General features: G+C 41.8%; 1 protein-coding gene across 1 annotated transcript in view; it reads right to left on the bottom strand.

Moving 5' to 3' along the window:
• The window catches only part of SKAP2 (src kinase associated phosphoprotein 2), a 100,964-nt gene that overhangs the window by 49,980 nt on the left and 29,212 nt on the right, over nucleotides 1-21,772 (bottom strand). The window contains exon 5 of the mRNA XM_081833822.1: nucleotides 1,141-1,218. Coding sequence (XP_081689948.1) covers nucleotides 1,141-1,218 — 78 coding nt within the window. The remainder of the gene's footprint in view (nucleotides 1-1,140; nucleotides 1,219-21,772) is intronic.

Here is a 21,772-nt window from a genome sequence, read left to right on the forward strand (position 1 = left end):
AGTATCAGTAGGTGGTTGAAGAATGGCAAAACTTTAGACAAGGAAAAACTAGCTATTTTTCAACTTCCAGCATAGTGAGTTAACAGTTCCAAGTACATCCTACCAAACCTTTCTTGATCTTTAAACACTGGCCCAGCTCAGTCTTGCTTTACAGCAATCTTGTATGACGGAGGGACTACAATGCATCCCCTTCAGAAGTCTAAAATTTGAAGAGGCAGGTTACGCAAATTTGCGCATCTTCATATCATTTCCAACTTAAATTTTGCTTCTGCAGCTTGTAAGGTCTTAAATCCATAAGTGGGGGGGGGGCTCTTTTCTCAAAAGAATTGCATCCAGCAGTTCAATCTACAGAATTATGCTTAATCCTCTCTGCACTTCAAGGTGTTTAGCAATACCTGCTGAATTTGGGAGTTAGTCTAGCTACAACAGGGAATGTAATTCTTACAATATATAATTGTGTTTCTTCAAATTAATGGGTTCTGTCTTATATGATATCATTCCCTTTAATTGTTGTCTAGAATAGATCACATGCTGTTTCAGACACAGATTTATAAAAATATTTAAAGATGTGCCCAGCAAAGAGCAGGGGTGCCAACTTGAATAAAATATTGAAGGGACCCAGATAGGCCCTGCCCTGCATAATTGACAAGGCACACACACCCCATTTGAATGGCAATGCCTATTCATGGCCCCTAGGAGTTGGCTCCTATGGGCAAGAGCATAGGAATCTCTTAGGAATGGCTAAAATTCTCACTGTGACCTGGCATCCCACCCCCACCCTCACTGTAAGACTTCACAGCCCATGCTGGTTCTTGAAAGTCATGAGCTGTGGGGAAAGGGAGAAGGAAAGAGAGGATTGCGATGATCCAAAACAGCACATTCAGTCCCATGTTGACTGCAGTGCCCCACATCTTCATGCTGTTCATCAAATTCCACCCATTTTTAAAGGTCTCTTTATGGCACTCTCAAACTTTTCAGGACTCTCCAAAGAAAGCCACTCATTTTGTGGCTTTAGTTTTCTGAATACTTCTTGCTATTCCACTAGCTAAGAGTTCTTCGCACCTGTGCTGCCAGTGACAGCAGTTGCAATGGGGAGCAGGAGAGAGAAGCCATAATTTAACATTTTCCAAAGCTGCTTACCTTTTCTGCGTTTTTCCAGGTACCCAGATTTTAAAACACACTGAAGGTCTTGCGCTGCAACTGGTAGGAACTGATTCCCTGAAAAAAAGAGAAAAAGTAGTGGGTAGTATTTTTTAAAAGCATTGGCAAAAAAATAGCTTATGAATAGCACCAAATTAGGGAAGATTTAAGCAATCAATTAATTGACACCGATTTTTCCACCATCATGACAGCTCTAAATAATAGTCCTTTGAAGATTTGTTACATAAGTAACATTAATTACACTTTAAAATTTAAGATAACATACACTATGAATTATTCTTGACATCTTTTATTAGTACTTAAAATCATCTTTCCTATACCAGGCATTGATGGACACCTGCCAGTTGTCAATTTATACCACTAGGGTGCTCCAGTAGTCAGCAGAATTGAGACAGAACTCTTGAAAGCACACATTTCCCCTCATATTTTTTTAAAGCTCTACCATTTTACCATTGGTTGCCTCTTTGCTACACGTCAACAAATACTGCAAATAATTAAACAGTAATTAATTTTCTCCCTTTAGTTCCCATATGCTCCTTTTTCTACATCACAGTAGTTAAGAGAGGCATTGCATGGATTTTAAAGGATCAGATGGAGTGCAACTGCAAAGCAGGCAATTACCCAACTGTCAGCAAATTACAATGATCACCAAGAGCTCTTGGCATCCAGATCCAGGTTGGCATTGGGCAACATGAATAATCATTTCCCAGCATGACACTCTAGGCAATCATGTCATTCACAGCATTGTCTGCATGCTTTTGGGTTACTGGAGAGAAATTTCATCATCAACATGGAAAAGACTGGGGAGTCTCTGGTTATGTCATCTGGCAAAGAGAGCAAGGACTTCTTTGCACAATCTGCTTAAATCAAACCTCATGGCTTCTTGTTTCCAAGGCATTGTAACAGTGCTGCTATAGCAGGCTAGCCATATATTCAAGCTGGTACTGCCATAATACATTACCTTTCATATCTTCTTTCCTTAACCCCCCCCCCCAATGAAAAAGTACAATATTTCTGCCCTTCTGCTATGAGGCGCAAGTTGAATAACTTCCCAAAGTTATGAACCATCAACACCTTTTTGCTGAATACTGCCAATAACAACAAAGTTTCATTTGTGTATGCACTATTTATTTTGACAGGGTTCCACAAGTGGCTAAGCTTTTCCGAGTGGCCATGCACATAAGTAGTCAAATGACCGGTTGCATTTTTATTTATTTTTTGTGCTAGCCAAAGGCCACTGCAACATCCAAAGAATGAAGAAGGGGGGGGGGGACAGCAGTCGCTACATTTGCAGTAAAACCATGATATGATCAAATCCACCAAAATTTCTTGTTACCCAGAATAAGAAGTACTGTAATTTTTGCACCATAACACTCACTTTCTTCCTCCTAGAAAGTAAGGGGAAATGTCTGTGCGTGTTATGGAGGGAATGCCTATGGGTGGCATGCCTACGGATTTTCCTCCTCTAAAAACTATGTGCGTGTTATGGTCGGGTGCATGTTATAGAGCAAAAAATACGGTAATTCTCAAATAAAATGTGCGAGTTAGATCTCAGAGCCTCTTTTGCAACTGACCGCTAGTCCATCCAGTTCTTTCCTCCTAATCTTCCTAGCTGCCAGGGCATAGAGAGCCGCCTTATAAGTCACAGAGTCATCAGTATCACTCAGCAGCCATTTCACCCTGCAAATGAGGACGGTAAATTTCTCCTTCATCCCTACCCATCAGGTAGCAAAAACTGTCTGGTCTGAGATTACTTTCATCAGCATATGACTCCTCCTGCTCTTTTAAAGGCTGGTTGTGGGCTCTCTCCTTGTTTAAATGAGGATCAAATGAAAGCAAAGTATGTCTTCCTTCATCAAATGTACTGTAAAGAAAGGGAAATAAGCAAGGATTGTGTTTTTCCCGTTTCCCATTCGCAACTTTTGTGACATACCTCGGGATGCGAATGGGATCCATTCCGGAGTCCCGTTCGCTTCCCAAAGCAAACGTAACCCGTGTCTGTGCGTCGCGTTCCGGCGCTTCCGTGCATGTGCGTGACATCATTTTGAGCATCTGCGCAACCCGGAAATATTCATCCCAAAGCGTATTTATCCCAAGGTATGACTGTACTACAATACTTTCTGAATGCTCAGGGCAGATCACAGCATAAACATACAAAATACATAATAAAAACAAGAACAGAAGAAGTCAATAAACCCCTCTCTGATGACACATTTAAAAGGACATAGAATATTAATCAGCCAAAGGCCTGGTTGAAGATTTTTATTTTATTTTTTTGCCTGACACCTATAGATGTTTAACGAAGGGCCCAGGCGAGACTCCCCGGGGAGAGCATTCCACACACAGAGCTTTTAAAACACGTGATGTCCAACAGCTAAATCTTACAGGAGTCCATTTTGCCCTTCTTAAATAATCATATCCTTTGTAAAGCAAATATATACTCATTTGCCATGCTGCTTTAAAATGGTTGGTTCTGGGGTGAAAGTGCATGGCAGTGTTTTATCTGGACTGTGTAGCACAAATGCCAACTTTAGTTGAAAATAAATATGACGCCTCTAAGATCAAAAGGGGGACTTGTAGCAGCTGACAATCTTAAATCTAGCATGGCTAGAGGATGAAAAAATAATATGTCTGTAAGCTCCTATAATACCCACGACAAACTCATTAATATGAACGATGTTTGCTTCACAAGGCACACTATACACAGCACAAGGGATGCCGTCTTCATTTTGAGAAGCAAATCAGTAATCAATATTTGTAGAAGCAAGCTAATCCTTTGTAAAATCACTGGTTTAGTGATTGAAGAGTTTGCTCCATCTACACAGTTAATCCCTCTTCATCTGTTTGAGCCCTCTATTTATTTCAGCCACTTACAATGGTAGCTGTGTCAGATTAATACATCTCCACATGCTAAACATGCCTTGACAACTGACAAAAGCTTACTACTGTCAGGATAATCTCTACAAACACGGGGATTTTTCTTAGCGAGCCAGAAGGCAACATCCAGAAATCAAATGTTTGCAAAGGGTCTTAACTTCAAGTGACATGGCCTGCTCCCACGTCACCAGTTACAGTAACCACCTTACCACTGAATCTTTTTCTAGCCCTCGTGGACATTTTTTTCTTTAAACTGGAAAGATGTGAAACTGCTTAAGTCATAGGAAGATTTTTTTATTTTTTACCAAAGCAAATACTTCATATAAGAGATGAGCCTCCAGATGAACTCTCATCAATCCCAACCTCTCCAGCCATTCCACTTGGAGGTGATGGGAGTTATCTGGAGGGCAACACAGTGATAAATGGTTTACGGCATGGTTTAACTATGCATGTCAGGGGGTTGGACTAGATGACCCTTGGGATCCCTTCCAACTTGGCTATTCTATGATTCTATTGAGGGACAACCTTAAAAAGAAAAGAACAATAAGCAAAATTAAACTAAAATCCTGAAAGTTTGCCACCAACAGAATTCATGCAAATGATGCCTGCAACATTTGACCTACTTCTTTTCCTTGAGAAACCTGGCATGGCAAAAGTTATTTCAAGATAATGGCACTTGTTCTAGATTAAAGATCGCCCTGTAAAACAAAACAGCATAAACCCCGGAGCTGAGGATGGACCCTAAGGGGAGAGGCTGCAAACTGTCACAAAAAGGAAGCAAACCATTAATTCCTGCAAAATAAAAATGCATTGCAAATTCATTCAAGAGTCGAAAACCATGTCAGATTAAAGCAAACACATTAGGTCAGTGTTTTTCAAACTTGGGTCCCCAACTGTCGGTGGACTACAACTCCCATCATCCCTTGCTAGCTGGACTAGTGGTCAGGGATGATGGGATAATGTAGGCCAACAACAGTAGGGACCAAAGTTTGAGAAACACTGCTTGGGGATTGTATGTTAAGGCACCAAGGTGCAGTGAACACATTGCACAGTCTCACATACTGCATAGTGCTTGCTTACAAATAAGCTTCCATGCTTGTACACTTTCCCTTGGTCCTCGAGCCCTAACCTTCCTCCTCTGCAGGTGTGGAACATCTCAAGTGGGTGTCCACGGTTGGAAGAGTGGCCAGTCAGCACAACAACCCTCTGCTTTCCTGATGTGCTTTCATTTGGGCTACAGAGATCGGCATAGGTGAGATGAGCACACAAGACGGATGGCAGGCAGCCATTGGGGCTCTCTACATCACGAAGTGACACACCAGCGAGTCTAAACCCTCCTCTGAAACCTAGAGTTCTTTTCCTCGGTTTTTGGAAAGAACTTCATTGCATGATGTGAATGGGGTGGCGGGGAGTAAAAGCAAAGTTTATCATCATTACAGATCTATAAATATTGCTGTTGGGGTGTGTGTGTGTGGTTTTTTTGTGGGCTTCTTTCTCCCCCCTTCACATTTTTACACAAATCTCTCTCCCAGATTACAACCAGAAGCAGCTCACCCAGTGAGGCGAAGATGTACTCATAGCTCCTTGCAGCAGGAGCACCACTGCCACTCACCACCTCATGAGACACTATGGGCTCTGCCCCAATGCTAGAACAGAAAAGCGGAGCAGAGCAACAAAGGAGAATGCTGAAATCCTGAGACAAATACCTGAGGTACCTCAGATTGCTAATTATCCTAACAGGGATGGCTATTCTGTGGGTCTCACTATGTTACTGGCCTCCAACTCCCATCAGCTTGAGCCAGAACAGTCAGTCAGACCTGTATTCCAACAACATCTGGGAGGACCACAGATTGGCCACCTCTCCCCTGTTCTAGAAGATTCTCTTCTTTCACCCAAAATATCCCACCATTTACACAAAAGTACCTCAACTCTAATAACAAAAATGGGCACTGTTAAGGAAGTGGAAGCAACTGACAAACAATGTGTAGCCCGCACAGCAATTGTATGTTATTTGAGCAGCCTTGTCCCTGGCGTTCCTCAGGAATTCTAAGAAACACCCCCTCCCAAAAAAAAATGGTTGCAGTTTTGAAAAGTTCAGTCTGCCATCTTGATTCAAAATGGCACCCGATAGTAACCAAACACAGATGAAAACCTGCTCCTTGCTCTCAGGAGCCATCACGTGAAATTTAGTTACACTATCTGAAGAAATGTCCAAAAGTATAGCAAACAGACAAGTTTCCAAGATATATAGTACACACACACACACACACACACACACACAGAGAGAGAGAGAGAGAGAGAGAGAGAGAGAGAGAGAGTGTTTTACTGTTTTCACATGAATACAAGCAACAAGTAGAAGATTAAGAAAAATGTTAAAAGACTAGCAAGGTTTATTCTGTGACTTGGAGAAACATAAGGTGCCCATAAAATGTGTGTTCCATCTCCTTTTAACATGACTCCTATATAAGGGAGTTTCAGTCTTGCTGATGACTTATGGGTTTTTACATAGCTCTACCAGACAGATGTTCATGCTTAAGGCCTGGCTGTAAGACGGAAAGAGGGGAAACAGCTGGAATGAGCAGCAAGCACCAGCAAGCCAAGTGACAAAATAGAATGCTGAAATCCTGAGGCAAACCGCAAGCAAGAGGAAAACACCATCTGAAGGATTGTTTGAGGGTGCCTGCTATTCTAGAAATTTATCTCTTCCCCTCGTCCATCCAAGTTACACAAGCATTCACACCTGCCTCCTCCACTTCTAATAAAACTGGCCATTAGAAATGCCGAAGCAGGAATATCTATGTTTCCCCCTTCTGGTTCGCTGTTTCCATATGGTGATAAGGATATGAAACAGAACCCAGCACATGAAACCATGTCCAAAGCCTTCATGAAAAACAAACAGTTTACACGTTAGAAGAACTTGCTCAAGTTAGTATCAAGAGAAATATGCAGAATGAATGCTGGACGCCATATACCCTGGCAACATTTAACAACATTACATGTGCCAACAGCATGGAAAAGATGAGCATCCTTTTCAGCTCCTGGGAGATTGCTAAATGCTGCATATATTTTTATATCCCCCCCTCTCCCCTTGTGCAAACAGAAGGAACAAAAAATATTTGTTTAATATGCACAGATACTCAGGATCCCCATTCTGAGCAAAGTATGAACTTCGTACTAATTGCAAGCAGGTTTTTTATATTCTTCAGTACACTAGTTTTTGGTACATATTTAAGTACCAAATAAGAATATTGCTAACGTTTCAAAGCCATCATTAACTGGCCTTCCCCAGGTCCTACTGTTGTACCGATGTTTGCCATCCTGATGCACCTGAAACTTTCTCAATCTTCTAATAAGGATCAGAAGTGAAGTCACCTGTTGGTCCTAGTCCAACATCCTGTTCCCACAGTGGCTAACCACATGCCTATGGGGTGCCCCAAAGAAGGACCTGAGTGCAGCAACCCTCTGGCCAGTTGTGACCCCCAGCAAATAGCCATCCAAGTTGGTGGCCATTGCAACATCTTCTGGAAGCAAACTGCCACAATCTTATGATTGCATCTCAGCAGAATTGGAAGGGACCCCATGGATCATCTAGTCCAGGGGTCAGCAACCTTTTCCAGCTGTGGGCTGGTCCACCGTCCCTCAGACCATGTGGTGGACCGGATTATAATTTGAAAAAATATATGCCCCACAAATAACCCAGAGGTGCATTTTGAAGAAAAGGACACATTCTACTCATGTAAAAACATGCTGATTACCGGACCGTACGCAGGCTGGATTGAGAAGGCGATTGGACCTGATCCGGCCCCCGGGCCTTAGGTTGCCTATCCCTGTTCTAGTCCAACTCCCTGCAATGCATGCATATGCACCCACATGGCGATCAAACCAATGACCTTGGCATCAAAAATAAGATAAAAAAAGAATGATAAATACAAACATGGTTGAGCAGGGATTCAAAGCCGAAAGCACCACATATTGCACACTATTCACTATTTAGACTGCTCAGAAGTCTACTGATTTCAGTGGGACTAACTCCCAGCTAAGTAGGATGGCAGCCTTAACCGCGTATAACTTTCCCTGAATATGTGCCCACTAAACAGAACCATTTAATATCCATTTCAGTGGTTGGTAGTCAGGTATTCTTTTCCTCAGTGTCAGGACTTCTTATGCAAAAGTTGGCACTTGAATTTGCTGGCTTTTGTCTTCTTTCCACACCTCTTCTTTCCTTTTTGTTTCATGTGCATGAAACCATAAGCTGTTGTTTGAATTTGAAAACTGCCGTAAGTGCATTGGAAGAAAGGCAATATATAAATATAAAGAAAGAAAGAAAAAGAACAAGCAGTGTGAGAAGTTCTTGCTTCCCAGATCCCCAAAGGACCTCGGAAGAGACCCGATAAGCACTTTCCCCCTTGTCAATCAAGAAAAAAATCTGGCTGACTAAGCGGTTTTTGTGCTTTTCCACTTACCACCTCTGGAAGATGCCATAAGGCAGAGAATCCTGGGTTAAAAGGACAGAATTCCATTTTTATGAATGGAAACTGAGGGGGGGGCACAGTTACCTAACTCAAAATAGGCAAACAACTGTACAGTCCTCCTTTCCTTTCACACAACAGACAAAGGCCAAACACGTTTTCTAAAAGTGGCAACATATACATTATCAAAATAAAATATTCCCCAAGGCTCAATTACTGCACGTTCAGAGTTAAGCAAAGAGGTTATTTTTTACTGAGTGAACTAAAGCAAAGTCATCATTCTCTAGGCAAAGAAGGGAAATTCTAGCAAGGTGCAGCCCTTGAAACTAGCACTAAAATTAGCAGATACTAGCACTAAAATTGCATGATTAGATGACCACTTACAAGACAGCAGTTTTGTTGTACTGAATAGGAGAATACCACTATGTACAATATGCAATATGACCCTTCAGAGTCGTTTATGCTATAATTTGCTGCTCCATATAGCCGTACATTTTATTAAACTCTCAAAATGCTTCATTTTTTTGCCCAAAGATCAAAATGCATTTGCATTATTTATCTATTCCCCATCCCCCACACAAAGCATCCACACTTTCTGGGCTTTTTTTTCATTTTTTTTTCATTTTCTCAGCAAAATAATAACTCTTTGGACCTTGCAGGCAGCCAAGTATCAGGCTTTAACCATCTGTCAACTGGCTTGGATTCAGCAAGCATGCTCCCATAGTTTGGGCTCTAATTGTGTTTAATGCTGCACTAATTATTTCAATGGGGAATAATCTTGTACAGTCAAAGTTGACTCATTTTATAAACTGGAAGCTCCTCAGCTATAAATTGGCAGGTCTCATCCTTCATTTCTCCTAAGCGTTGTGCCAAGGGGGAATAAGTATATGGTTGCTCTGTGACCAAATGTCATGTGCTGGGCAGAAACATTGATCCTGGCTATTAATCACTCCACAAGCCCTCCCAGTAATCAAAGGGCACAGCTGCAGTGATATATGACCAATGTCAAAGCAGAAAGCCCTTTACAAGACTGCATGCCTACCAGCTGATGGCCAGTATGTAGTACAGTGTGCACACTAGCCAGCCCAAAATGCCCAGGCTAATTAATCACCACCTCTAACTGTTCATACTATCATTAAACACCTTTATTGGCTGAATTATCTGAGGATTCTTACCCCGTAATTGCTTAGGTCTGGAAGCTATGAACCTTCTCACCTGGATACACAGAGCTGACTATTACCTGCTCTAGACCCCCCCCCCCGGCCTTTCATTCTCTCCTCGGAAGAGTTTGCTGACCCAGCAGTGAACCAGTGACGAGGAGAAAATTGGATACCTTTCCAACCGATCTTGGGATGGTTCAGTTTATTGGGAGAACTAAATAATGCCGGGGAGGTGGGGACAGGGGGACAGCTTTAAAAATCTACTCATTGGGACTTCTATTCTCAAGGGGCATGAATGCCAAGTGCAGAAGTCAGAGGTGCCAACTTAAATTAAATATTGTGGGGGCCCAGGTAAGCCCTACCCCACATAACTGATCACATGACGCAGTGCACACACACTATTTGAATGGGCATTCCCATCATCTTTGTGGGTGCCCAGCACCCTCAGATATTTTATTGTGGGGGCCAAAGCCTCCACTGCCCTTAGGAGTTGACTACATTTTTAAAAATCTGAAAGCCAAAGAAATGAAGATTACAACGAATGCATCAATTCAGGCCAGAATCTGTCTGCCAGAACCAACTCAAGGCATCAGCACCAGCACTAAAGACTAAATGACTCCGCAATGCTGGTTATCACTTGCTGCAGATCTGGAGAAGGGCTGTAGCTCAGTGGTAGAGCATCAGGTCCAATCCCTGTTATATCCAGAAAGGAATGGTAGAGGACCCTGACTGAAACCCTGGAGAGCTACTGTCAATCAGTCTGGATGATACTGAGTCAAATGGACTCAATGGTTTGACTCAGTATAGGGCAGCTACCTGGCCCAACATTTACAGAGTTAAAAATACTGGATTCTTTTCATAACATCTCCCTTTGAATGCACTTGGGTTTATATGAAGCAACCGCTAGTTCCATTTTAGAAGACATAAAGGAAATTGTGACAACCCAACAATTTGAAACCCATGGTTCTTATTCATTTCCTGTTACATGATTCTTGACAACTAGCAAAAAGTTGAGTTTTGCCAAACGAATCAATTCAGTTTTGAATGAATCACAACGTGCAGCTCCTTGTGAAACCAATATTCAGGACACCGGTTATGGATACCTTAAGAGCCACGGTAATCAATGAAGAGACTGTTTTGGAAGCAAACAACAGGTGGAGGCAAACAGCATTCTGGAAAGAGTTGAAGGCATTACCATAGATGTGTCATTGCTTGTGGTATACACACTTATTGTTATGGCCCCACTATCATCTCTGGTCAAAATAGAACACACATAAATTGTTTTTCAAAAACTTGCCTGGCCAAAAAAATGACATGTGCTTGCATACCATGGTTAGTGATGCTTGCTCCATTCTACACAAATATTGTCTCTCTACAAACAGCTTGCAGTAAAAGAGTAACCACAAAAATATTGTATGGGATTAGAACTGATTAGTCAAAGAATGCCAATAAAGGCAATACACTCATACCTTAGTTGTTGAACGCCACCTTGGTACTCATATGTTGCGGCTCCCAAACAATCGAAACCCGGAAGTGAGTGTTCCAGTTTTTGAACCTGTTCTTAGAAGCCAAACGTCTGATGTGGCTTCCGCTATTGTTTCCAGGATGCCTGAGCAATCGGGAGCTGTGCCTTGGTTTCTGCACATTTTGGAAGTCAGATAGACTTCCAGAATGCATTCTGTTTGAAAACCAAGGTATGACTGTACAGAACTGTAACTGCACTGACAGTAAGGGTTGAGCTTTTCTTCTGCTCAAAACCAATGTACTGAGCTGGAGTGAGAGCAGGCCACAATGTTATGGAATAACCACATTCAAACACAGATTTTGGCACTGCAGACAAGGATTTTTAACAGACTGGCACCATTGTCGGGGAAGGGGGAAATATGATGGTGAAATGAGGATCCACAGCAGTGTAGAAAGTGGCAGCATTTTATTTTCCCCTTGTTGACATTAGAAGGGGCAAAGCTGACATTAGAAGGGGCTCAGAGAGAAGTAAACCAGGCCTACTGTGGGGTAAAGGTAGACCAGAAGTTACAAGAAAGGAAGTAGCACATATACATACTGTGCCTACCATTCATGAACCCAAAGCCCAAAATGTGGAGAACCACTGGCCTGTGACCCAGTTGTGGCCCACAGCGCACTGAAATCATAGAACTATAGAGTTGGAAGGGACCCAGAGAGTCATCTAATCCAAACCCCTGCAGTGCAGGAATCTCAGCTAAAGCATCCATGGCAGATGGCCATCCAACCTTTGCTTAAAAACCTCCAAGGAAGGAGAGTCCACAACCTCCCAAGGGAGGCCGTTCCACTGTCAATCAGAGCTGCAATTAATTGATTCGTGTGTTGTGTAGTGTAGTCCCCCTCCCTTTTAATGCACTTTTGCTGCTTCTGTCTTCCTTTCTAGGCAGCAATTCAACAGGTTAAGCCATTTCTGGTATGAAAATACAATTATGGAAAAAACTTCATCATGACCGTACTCTCTATTGTGTTATGCCATGCCCCGCAAGGCAGCCATTTTGTGACTGGCACTCCCGAGCACTCTCTAGAAATTCAAAATGTGCCCCTTGGTTGAAAAGGGCTGGTGACTCCCTGGGCCTAAACTTACTGGCAAGGCCTCTCCAGGAAGAGCTGACCCAAGACATTTTGGCAGCTATGGCAGATCCCAAAATGGCGTTCTATTCCCTGCCAGGGAAGAAGGGGTCAGATAATAATAATAATAATAATAATAATAATAATAATAATTTATAATTTATACCCCACCCATCTGGATGGGTTTCCCCAGCCACTCTGGGCGGCTACCAAAAGAATAAAAAAGTGATAAAATATCAAACATTAAAAGCTTCCCTAAACAGGGCTGCCTTCAGATGTCTTCTAAAAGTCAGATAGTTGTTTATTTTCTTGACTTCTGATGGGAGGGCATTCCACAGGGCGGGCGCCACTGCCAAAAGGCCCTCTGCCTGGTTCCCTATAACCTCAGTTCTAGCAATGAGGGAACCGCCAGAAGGCCCTTGGAGCTGGACCTCGGTGTTTGGACTGAACGATGGGGGTGGAGACGCTCCTTCAGGTATACCAGGCTGAGGCTGTTTTGGGCTTTAAAGGACAGCATCAACACTTTGAATTATGCTCAGGAATGTACCTGGAGCCAATGTAGGTCTTTCAGGACTGGTGTTATATGGTCCCAGTATCCAGGTTATTGAGCAAAGGGCTTTACTGCTTCCTGATGCTTTTAACTGGAGAGGCCAGAGGTTAAACCTTAGACTCCTAGAATGTACAGCATGTGCTCTATAGGTACGTTCATTTCCTTGACATTTAAAGCATCTCTTCTGAGTACCAGGAGCATGAGGAAACTTAGTATGGGGAGCAGGGGGTGAGAGGAAACTTTCCCCAACGATTTGTAGGTATCGAGAAAAGATTTCAGAACCTCAAACTTTAATGAAAGCTGAAAATTACTTTTCGGCAATCTGACAGAGAATTCGAAGAAGAATTTTTTTTAGATAAATTACCTGGCGACAAAAAGTGCTTTGAGATCTTCGCACCCAAAGTAGGAAGTGCTTTTAAGACAATTAAATTATTTCGCTTCGGGCTCTGTCTTTTCAATTTGAGCTAATGACACCATTTAAGGATGGTCCATTTAACTGAGGGTCTTTTGCGAGGCAGACAGACAGAAGGCAATCTGGAAGTGTTTGGTAGGATTTTTCCATATTTCAGAATTTAATACTGAAAGGTTTCCATCAAATTCTCCCATTCAAACATTCATCACCAGAATGAAAGTATAATCTCACAAGATAAATGTGTGGCGGGTTTTAAAGAAGTTTCTCCCACAATTTTTTTTTTCTTCCCTCAAAAAGGAATCAATTTCATCCTAATGGCAATTATGCCACTGTGGAATAATAACAGTATCAAGTTGGCTCAGTCTTTCCTCCTGCCTCTAGAGTGCGCCCAAATCACTCCTATTACTTCTGGCTTCAAGACCAAATTTCCTGTTTCTACTCTATCAACATGTATATTAGTTTAGAGTTTCTAAAAGGAAGAGACTGCCAGTCCTGTGCCAGGCATTTACCATAGGATACATACCCTCCAACATTTCTCTGATGAAAATAGTAATAATATTCAGTAATACTAATTTAATAATAATAATAATAATAATAATAATAATAATAATACTTTTACTTTTTATACCCCGCCCATCTGACTGGGTCACCCCAGTCACTGTGGGCAGCTTCTAATATATATAAAACAGAATAAAACATTAAACATTTAAAAAACCTTCCCTATATAGACATACCTTGGAAGTGGAACAGAATCCGTTCCGGAAGTCTATTTGACTTCCAAAACGCTGAACTTCCAAGGCACGGCTTCTGATTGGCTGCAGGAGCATCCTGCAGCCAATCGGAAGCCATGCCGGACATTCGGCTTCCAAAAATCATTTGAAAACCGGAACAATCGCTTCTGGTTTTCAATTATTCAGGAGCCGAAATGTTTGAGTTTACAGGCGTTTGGCTTCCGAGGTTCCACTGTACAAGACTGCCTTCAGGCGGCTCAGGGGTTGGATAACTCCATAGCCTCCAACTTTTCTCCAATGTAAACAGGGATGCCCTAAGGAAAAGTGGGACATTCTGGGATCGAATCAGAAAACGGGACTGCTTCTGTAAATCCAGGACTGTCCTGGGAAAATAAGGACACTCTTCTGTTGCGTCTGCTCTTCTGATTATCCGGGAATCCAAACAGACGCATCATCATCAGGGTGTTTCGCATCCACACACAGTGCAGTGGAAAACCTAAGCCCCACGTGCCCTGTTCCCAAATGTTGTTCCTTGCTTCAGAGCACAACAGCCCTGCTCTGAAATGCATAAAGAGCTCCACCGTCCGTTAAGGTTTACTTGCTTTTTTTCCCCTACCTGCAAACACCACAGTGTTCCTTTCTTGTAACTGCTGAGGAGAAACAAGCATACGTAGCAATTTCATGAGCACATCGCATCACCCACAGCATTGCGAATACAACAGAGCAGCTATTAAGCAGAAGTCCAGATTAACATGAAAGAGAAGGTGAGGTGTTTTCTCCTGTCAGCAGTGGGAGAGCCCTGCTGCTAGCATGTGCCGCACTACATCATTGCCAGCATCTGCCTGCTCATGTAAAAACATGAAAGTTGCTGATTCTGAGGCAGGCTGAAATTAAAATGTGTTTCTCACCCACCACACACACACACAATTCACCAATACCTCCAACTGCATCATGGCTCCAGTCTGGTCTCGATTCAACTTGATTAACGCTTGGCGTTTTCACTTTGCAGTGATTAAAAAAATAGGTTTGCTCAGGATGCAAGAACTCTTATTTAAAACACCACAGATGATGCAGTTTCAGGTGTCATGCAATTACTATTGGGATGTGCCAAATTTGTTGTTGTTGTTTATAGAACACCAGGTAAAACAGAAAAATCGGAAGTGCATATACTTACACACAGAAGGCAAGGAGCCATTGCGGTATAGCGGTTTAAGAGTGCTGGACTAGGAGCTGGAAGACCAGGGTTCAAATCCCCACTCACAAATGCTCACTGGGTGACCTTGGGCCAGTCACTGGCTCTTATCATAGGCCTACCTTATAGGATTTGTTGTGAGAATAAAATAGGAGGGGTGCAAAGTATGCATGCCACCTTGAGCTCCTTGAAGGAAAGGTAAGAAATAAATCAAATAAACAAATGAATAACCACCTGCAGATATGGCCACGGCTGTTTAAAGGAAAGCCAGTCCCACCCTCCGACATAGCATGGCATCAGAGGGTATTCAGTAATGTAAACTGCTACTTTTCTGCGTTGCACTACTTTCAAACATGGCACAGTTTGCTCCTCAGTCTATAAACAATCCCACTACCATTTGGGGCTGTTGGATGCTCCTGATTTCCCCTTGTACAGCTAGTGCCACATCCTCGTAGCACATTCAGTAGCTTCAGAGTCTTTGGTGGTTGCCATCAAAATGTACAGAAGTGCTTAAAGGGATCACAAGTTACAAAATAAGTGAAAACCTCAAGGTTAATGACAATTACAAAAATACAGCAGGGAGCTCCTTAGGATGAACGTGATCGAACACCATTCACATGAGAACATAATGTGATTTTGCTGAAGGAGATACCAAGATCCACCCAAATCTGCCTTCTCCAACCTCACACCGTCCAGATGTTTTGGAATGCAGCTCCCATCAGCCCCGGACATCTGCAGGGCACCAGGTTAGCAAGGCTGATCTAGTACATCATCCTGTCTTCAACAGCCAGCCAGAGGCCTCTGGGAACTAACAAGATGATTGTGAGTATGATAGCAGTTCCCTGTTTGTCCACACCATCTGGCATTCAGAAATATGGTGCCTCCATTTATGGAGTCTTCATTTAGTTATCATAGCTAATAGCTGTTGATAGACCCACCCTCCATGAACGTATCTAACCCTTTTTGATGTCATCTAAGCCAGTGGCCATGTGGTAATGAATGCCATAAGTCAATTATGTGTTGTGTGACAAGTGCTTCCTTTTTCTCAGTCCTAAACCTTCTGCCAACTGAATTCTTTAAATGGTACTGAATTCTAGCATTGTGTGAGAGACTCCAATTTCTTACCAAACATTTTCTTTACAGCACTCGTTGTTTCATATAATTTTGACTATGCTTTCCCTTATTTTACTTTTTTAAAAATACGAACTAAAAAAGGTCCAAATGCCTTTCCTCGAAGGAGACCGGTATGCAAATAAAAACCAGATGGCATTAATGGAAGTCAGCAGAACAGAGCAGAAAAGTGATTCCTGACATAAAAATAACCACAAAAGAATATATAAGAGCATTGCAAAGGTTTACAATAGGCGTACCAGTCCACCTACCTGGATGGATTGAACAATGACTTTTTGCATAAGGAACTATAACTTGTCCCAGCCAAGTGGAATTTTATTATTTATTATGACATTTATATCCTTTTCTTACTTTGGTGAAATTCAACACCCAACTCAAGTGTTTTCATGGGTTGCTATTTTAACTTCATATTAAAGTCTTGAAAATTTAAAAAATAAGATAAAAAAAACCAGTACTAACTTGTAAGCATAATTGTAAAATTCTATTGTGTGTTATATAAACTAGTGACATGCCCACCAATCAGCAGGAGGGGTGGTGCCTGCAGTACGGTCCAGCTTGCCATTTTAGAAAATGGATTTTCCAAACGGCAGAGCGATAGGACTGGTCAAATGCTGTCAAAAAGCAATTCTGCTCCTCAAGAGACTTTCTCTTAATACTTTTCCCTAGGGGGGTGGGTCAAAAGAGGCACATGCCTTATACACACACACACACACACACGTCTCCAACAGCCACTGAACTTACAAGTTCACCATGCTGTTTCCGTTTTATATCTCCAGGCAAGGCTAGACTGCCTTCCCCAGAGGAGCCATCCTTTCCTCCATTTTGCTCTCCCTGTCACCCAGTAGCTTCTCTGCTCATCTCCGGATAAACCCAGTGGCTATTCTGTTTCAGACGGCATTTGGGGACGCAGGAGGAAGGTGAGCTAATCTCACTAAAGCTGTCATAATAAATGGAATGAAATATGCGTTAGAAAGCTCTGCCTTTGAAGGTCTGGAAACGACAAGAGGCCTCATGAACACACCTGTATACACGTTTGTGCATGCCTACCCAGACAGCCACCTCTCTCACAGCAACACTGTTCAAATGTCTGAAGAAAGGCCCAGGATTTGCTCCCCTGGCACAGATAGCACTGTCAAAACTGACAGTGCTGACTATGTTGGCACTGTGCAAGAAGTGGTTCCCGATTCAGTGCTGGAAGGATGTTTGAGGTCCCAGAAACTGTACAGAGACCCCTTTTCCTCCCACATGTGGTTCATAATCCAAAAGATGGTGCATTAATGCAGTTCTGCCGACGTATCATCCTTGTTCATTCAGGGAAACTGTCCTCTGAAGAGAACATAACAAACATCTGAAATCAGAAATCTTCAGTTATTTTTGCTCGCAAAAGACAAGGTGGGTTATCTTATGCAGCCTGAAAACAATACAAAAGGAATTTCCAAGATGGAACAGAGTGCGCTTAGGACGCTGTTCAGAAAATCAAGTTTTACTGATTGTTAATGAAACTGAAAAGTCTAATTAGCAAGACTGGGGGATTTAACCTCAGCATTTTGGCCAAACACCAAGTTGGTTAATTACATCTTCCTAGCCAAAAAAAACCCCTTTGTCACTTTAATTAGATAGGCTATTCCTCATTTCCTGGCTTTAAAATGTTCTCGTGGGTTCACAGTACCACTGCGACAGCTTCCTAAGTTCTACCCAAGAGGCAGCTGCGTTTGATGTTAACACAATGATAATATATCTAGATCACAGATTATATCCTAGGAAGCACTTCAAAATATTAGTATCGTCGTGTTAACTGTGTTGCATTAAAATACTCTGAAGAAATAACTCACTAAAACACATACAACTACCCACATTCCACAAAGCGAAACCTAATTGGTGCCCAAGTGCATATGTGGGAACCCCTCAAAGGAAAAGTTCTTTTGTGAATCAGAGAAGCAGGGAGGTGGGGGAAACTTCTCTGAATTATGCTATGTAAGCTCCTTTCAAAGAGGCAGGGAAAAAATCAACCAGCTAATTTTCACTTCAGCATACAGTAATAGCACTTCAGTTTTAATACTGCATTGTTATAACTATAAACAAAGATGGGGGGGGGAAACCTTTCACATTGTTGACTAGCAAATAATTTTACACGCCATTAAAATGCTATGATCTATGCATCTCTTACCGGTATTCAAAGTCTAGCATGACAGTTCTCATTTTCTTTTTAGTAAAATTAGTAAAGCTGAAATAGTTCACATCAATGCTAAAATATATGTCAGAAATACATGTAAAGCTAGTGAGATGCGCCTAACTTTCTACCGTGCAAAAATAAAACTGACTAGCTGCATAATCCTGCTCAGTTGAGTTCAATAGGATTTTACTCCCAGATACGTGCATTGCAGACTATATCAGCTCCATACCGTGTGTGTGTGGGTTTGTGTTACCCTACAAAGGGGTTTGGAAATACACCAGTCCTCTTTAGCCAAATCAAGAAGTCTGTATTAGTGATGTACTCTGACAACAATTCCAATAAATTAGTATTTTAAGTGGACTCTTATATATTTAATCCTGTCTTTATTCCTGTGGCTGCAATTTGTTTTCACTGTTTTTAATATGGAATTTTAAATTGTAATCTGCCCTGCGAGCTGTTGGTGAAGGAGGAGCAATAAACAAAATAATAATATTTACAATGGTTTCATGTAGCGCAAAACTCCTGTCAGATATTGCAGAGCCATAGTAATGTACAGAATTACTTTACTATTTTAACTTTGGAAATCTTAAACATTTTTTAAAAATACACTGGGGGGTGTTCTATAGATTCCTAAATTTTCAATACTAAAATCTAAAATCAAAGATTCAAGTCCTATAGTAAAAGTAATAATCTCTCCCTTACCAATCTTGTTTTAAATATGACAACAATATGAATATACACCCCATGTGACAATGCGCTCCTTGTTCTGTTATAATAGAATTATTAAGAAAAATCACAGTGGCCGAAAAGAAAATTCTTCCAAAAGATTTGACTATGAATACACCGAAAGTCAGAACACAGCTGAGGAGTGAAGAAAGCCATAAAGCTATAAAAACCAGTGTGCGATTTCCTGGTCTGGCTTCTTGAGGTCATAAAACTCAAAGCATCTTTCCCAAACCCTCTTCACTCAGTTGTGCCTTAACTATTTGGGCTATAAATACTTTTCATCTCCTGACACGTTTTTTTCCCAGAGGCTCCATTTCCTGTGGAAATTGTAAATTCTTTACATATTACCATAATAACCAAACACATAGACACAGTATTATTATGGTCAAAGAGAACTGAAGTGCTACGCGAGATAACACACATGGGTATTAAAAGCCTTATTGTGAGTGGGAAAGGTTAATATCTGAGAAAAGCTGTTTCAAACTGTGATGAGAACACATCATTTTGACTTTGCCGGTAAAACATAACGCGTTATAAACTCGGCAGCTAGAAACATACGACCTCAACGCTCTGTCTGCAAACATCTTCACCCCAACCATTTTTTTTCCAGCAACAATGCAACCACTAGAAATCTACAAAGGACAAATACAAAATTGGTTGTAGACTCTTATGGAACAACTAAGGCATCGTTTGCCTGTCAGGAAACAATAAAGCATTATTCCACCATCACAAAAAAAAAAGGGGGTTGGGGGGTGGGAGGGAGAAAGACCCATTGGAGACAGTATAGTTCTGTCGGTTGTGCAAATGTGCAGTTGCTAAGAGGCAAATATGCCCCTTGTAATCAAATAGCCCAGCTCAGCACTGCTGCTGGCTTGGGGCGAAAAGCAAATTCCACCAGCCACAAACTTAGAAACAGTCTTGAATTATTTGTTGCTGACCGCTGGCTGAACTCTGTCCTGATGAGCAGCATCACCATTAGCCACTTCTCAGTGTATTCCATCACCCAATGGCAACAGCAGCATGCTACAGCTCAGGCTACGAGAAATTGATCAAACAGGGTAATGAGACTATTTCTTCACGGAGGTTATTTTAAATGAATATAAATATTTTCTTTCTACATAATTTGCCACAAAAGGTCACCGAGCTCCCTGTGATTCTAAAGAAAAATGCGGCAGAATTTCCTATCTCCGCGTTTGAGTGAAACAAACCATTTCCGTGGATTTTCCTTTTTCTTTTCTTTTTTTTTAATGGACGGTGGCATAAATCTTAATGGTCTGGCAGCATCCTATACAATTGATTAGAGGAAACATTTAAGCTGCACGTTTTAGTTACAGCTGAAAAGATATGATGCAATTTCAGAAAGGATGTATAACCAATCACGACTTGCTGATTATAAACCTTCCACAGAGGGACGTTGGTTTTTTTTGCTGAACAGCCTAAACTTTAACGCACACAAATTGAACACATGGGCTGGGATCCAAATAGCCTTGCACAATGTTGCATATATGTGCTCCCTTTTCCTGCAGCAGCCCCTCCAAAAGCTGCTCCGGTGTGGCCATATGGGACCATATTGAGAATCAGCAACCCTTCCACACACAAGCTGGGTCCACACAGGGCTGCTTTCCATTGATGCATGAGAAGGTTTGGATCCCAGTACCGTCATTAGGCTGAACGCACCTAGAATTATTAGGATAAAATATCCGAGGACAGGTTAGCGGTTTTCTATGGGATCCCTTCTTCATAATGAATTTTGCATCCCTGCTACTGAATGCGAGTTTAATTCACTTACCGTCCAGGTCCATTTTAAGCTTTGGCAAGCTACAAAGTGAAGGCAAAATCCTTCTTCCAAGTCTTGAGTGTAATTCTCAAGTATGATTTTTCAGCAGTGTCTCTCTGCAGAATTACCATTAAATATTGCACATAATCAGAGTGCTTCACCGACTGCAGCAAGGAAATACACGCAGCGACGAAATATATCCGAATGAAAGCTGTTGCTTAGGGTTTAAGGAAGAGCGTTAAGTGTAGCCTATAATGAAACCTACCCTTTCATTAAGTGCTTTGATAAAACAGATACAGTATCGGGATTCACCCCCCCCCCCAATACTGGCATAATTTTAGAAGAGGAAATAACAATGAAGAATTTGAATGAAGAGAGAGACTATACTTTTATAGTACATGCAAGCTGTATTGTGCTTTATAATTCCAATTCTTGAAAATTATCTAATGCATATATATTAATGGGAGGATGCACCAGCTAAGGCACAGATGGCTAACCTCCACATTCTTGGGAGCCGGTCTATTTCTCAAGGGGCCAGAAATCCTTCATAGGTTGCCAGGCTCTAGAGCAGGCATAGGCAAACTCCGGCCCTCCAGATGTTTGGGACTACAATTCCCATCATCCCTGGCCACTGCTCCTGTTAGCTAGGGATGGTGGGTATTGTAATCCCAAACATCTGGAGGGCCGGAGTTTGCCTATGCCTGCTCTAGAGGTATTGGCTACCTGCTTTTTGAGCACATGCACACAGGTAAATTTGGGGCACCATGTGTAGACTACACTGAGCTCTTCAATAGACAATCTTCTGCAAGTACCCCAATTTCTGT

Source organism: Podarcis erhardii (genome assembly GCF_964252035.2).
Source record: "Podarcis erhardii genome assembly, chromosome: 12".
Classification (NCBI taxonomy): domain Eukaryota; kingdom Metazoa; phylum Chordata; class Lepidosauria; order Squamata; family Lacertidae; genus Podarcis; species Podarcis erhardii.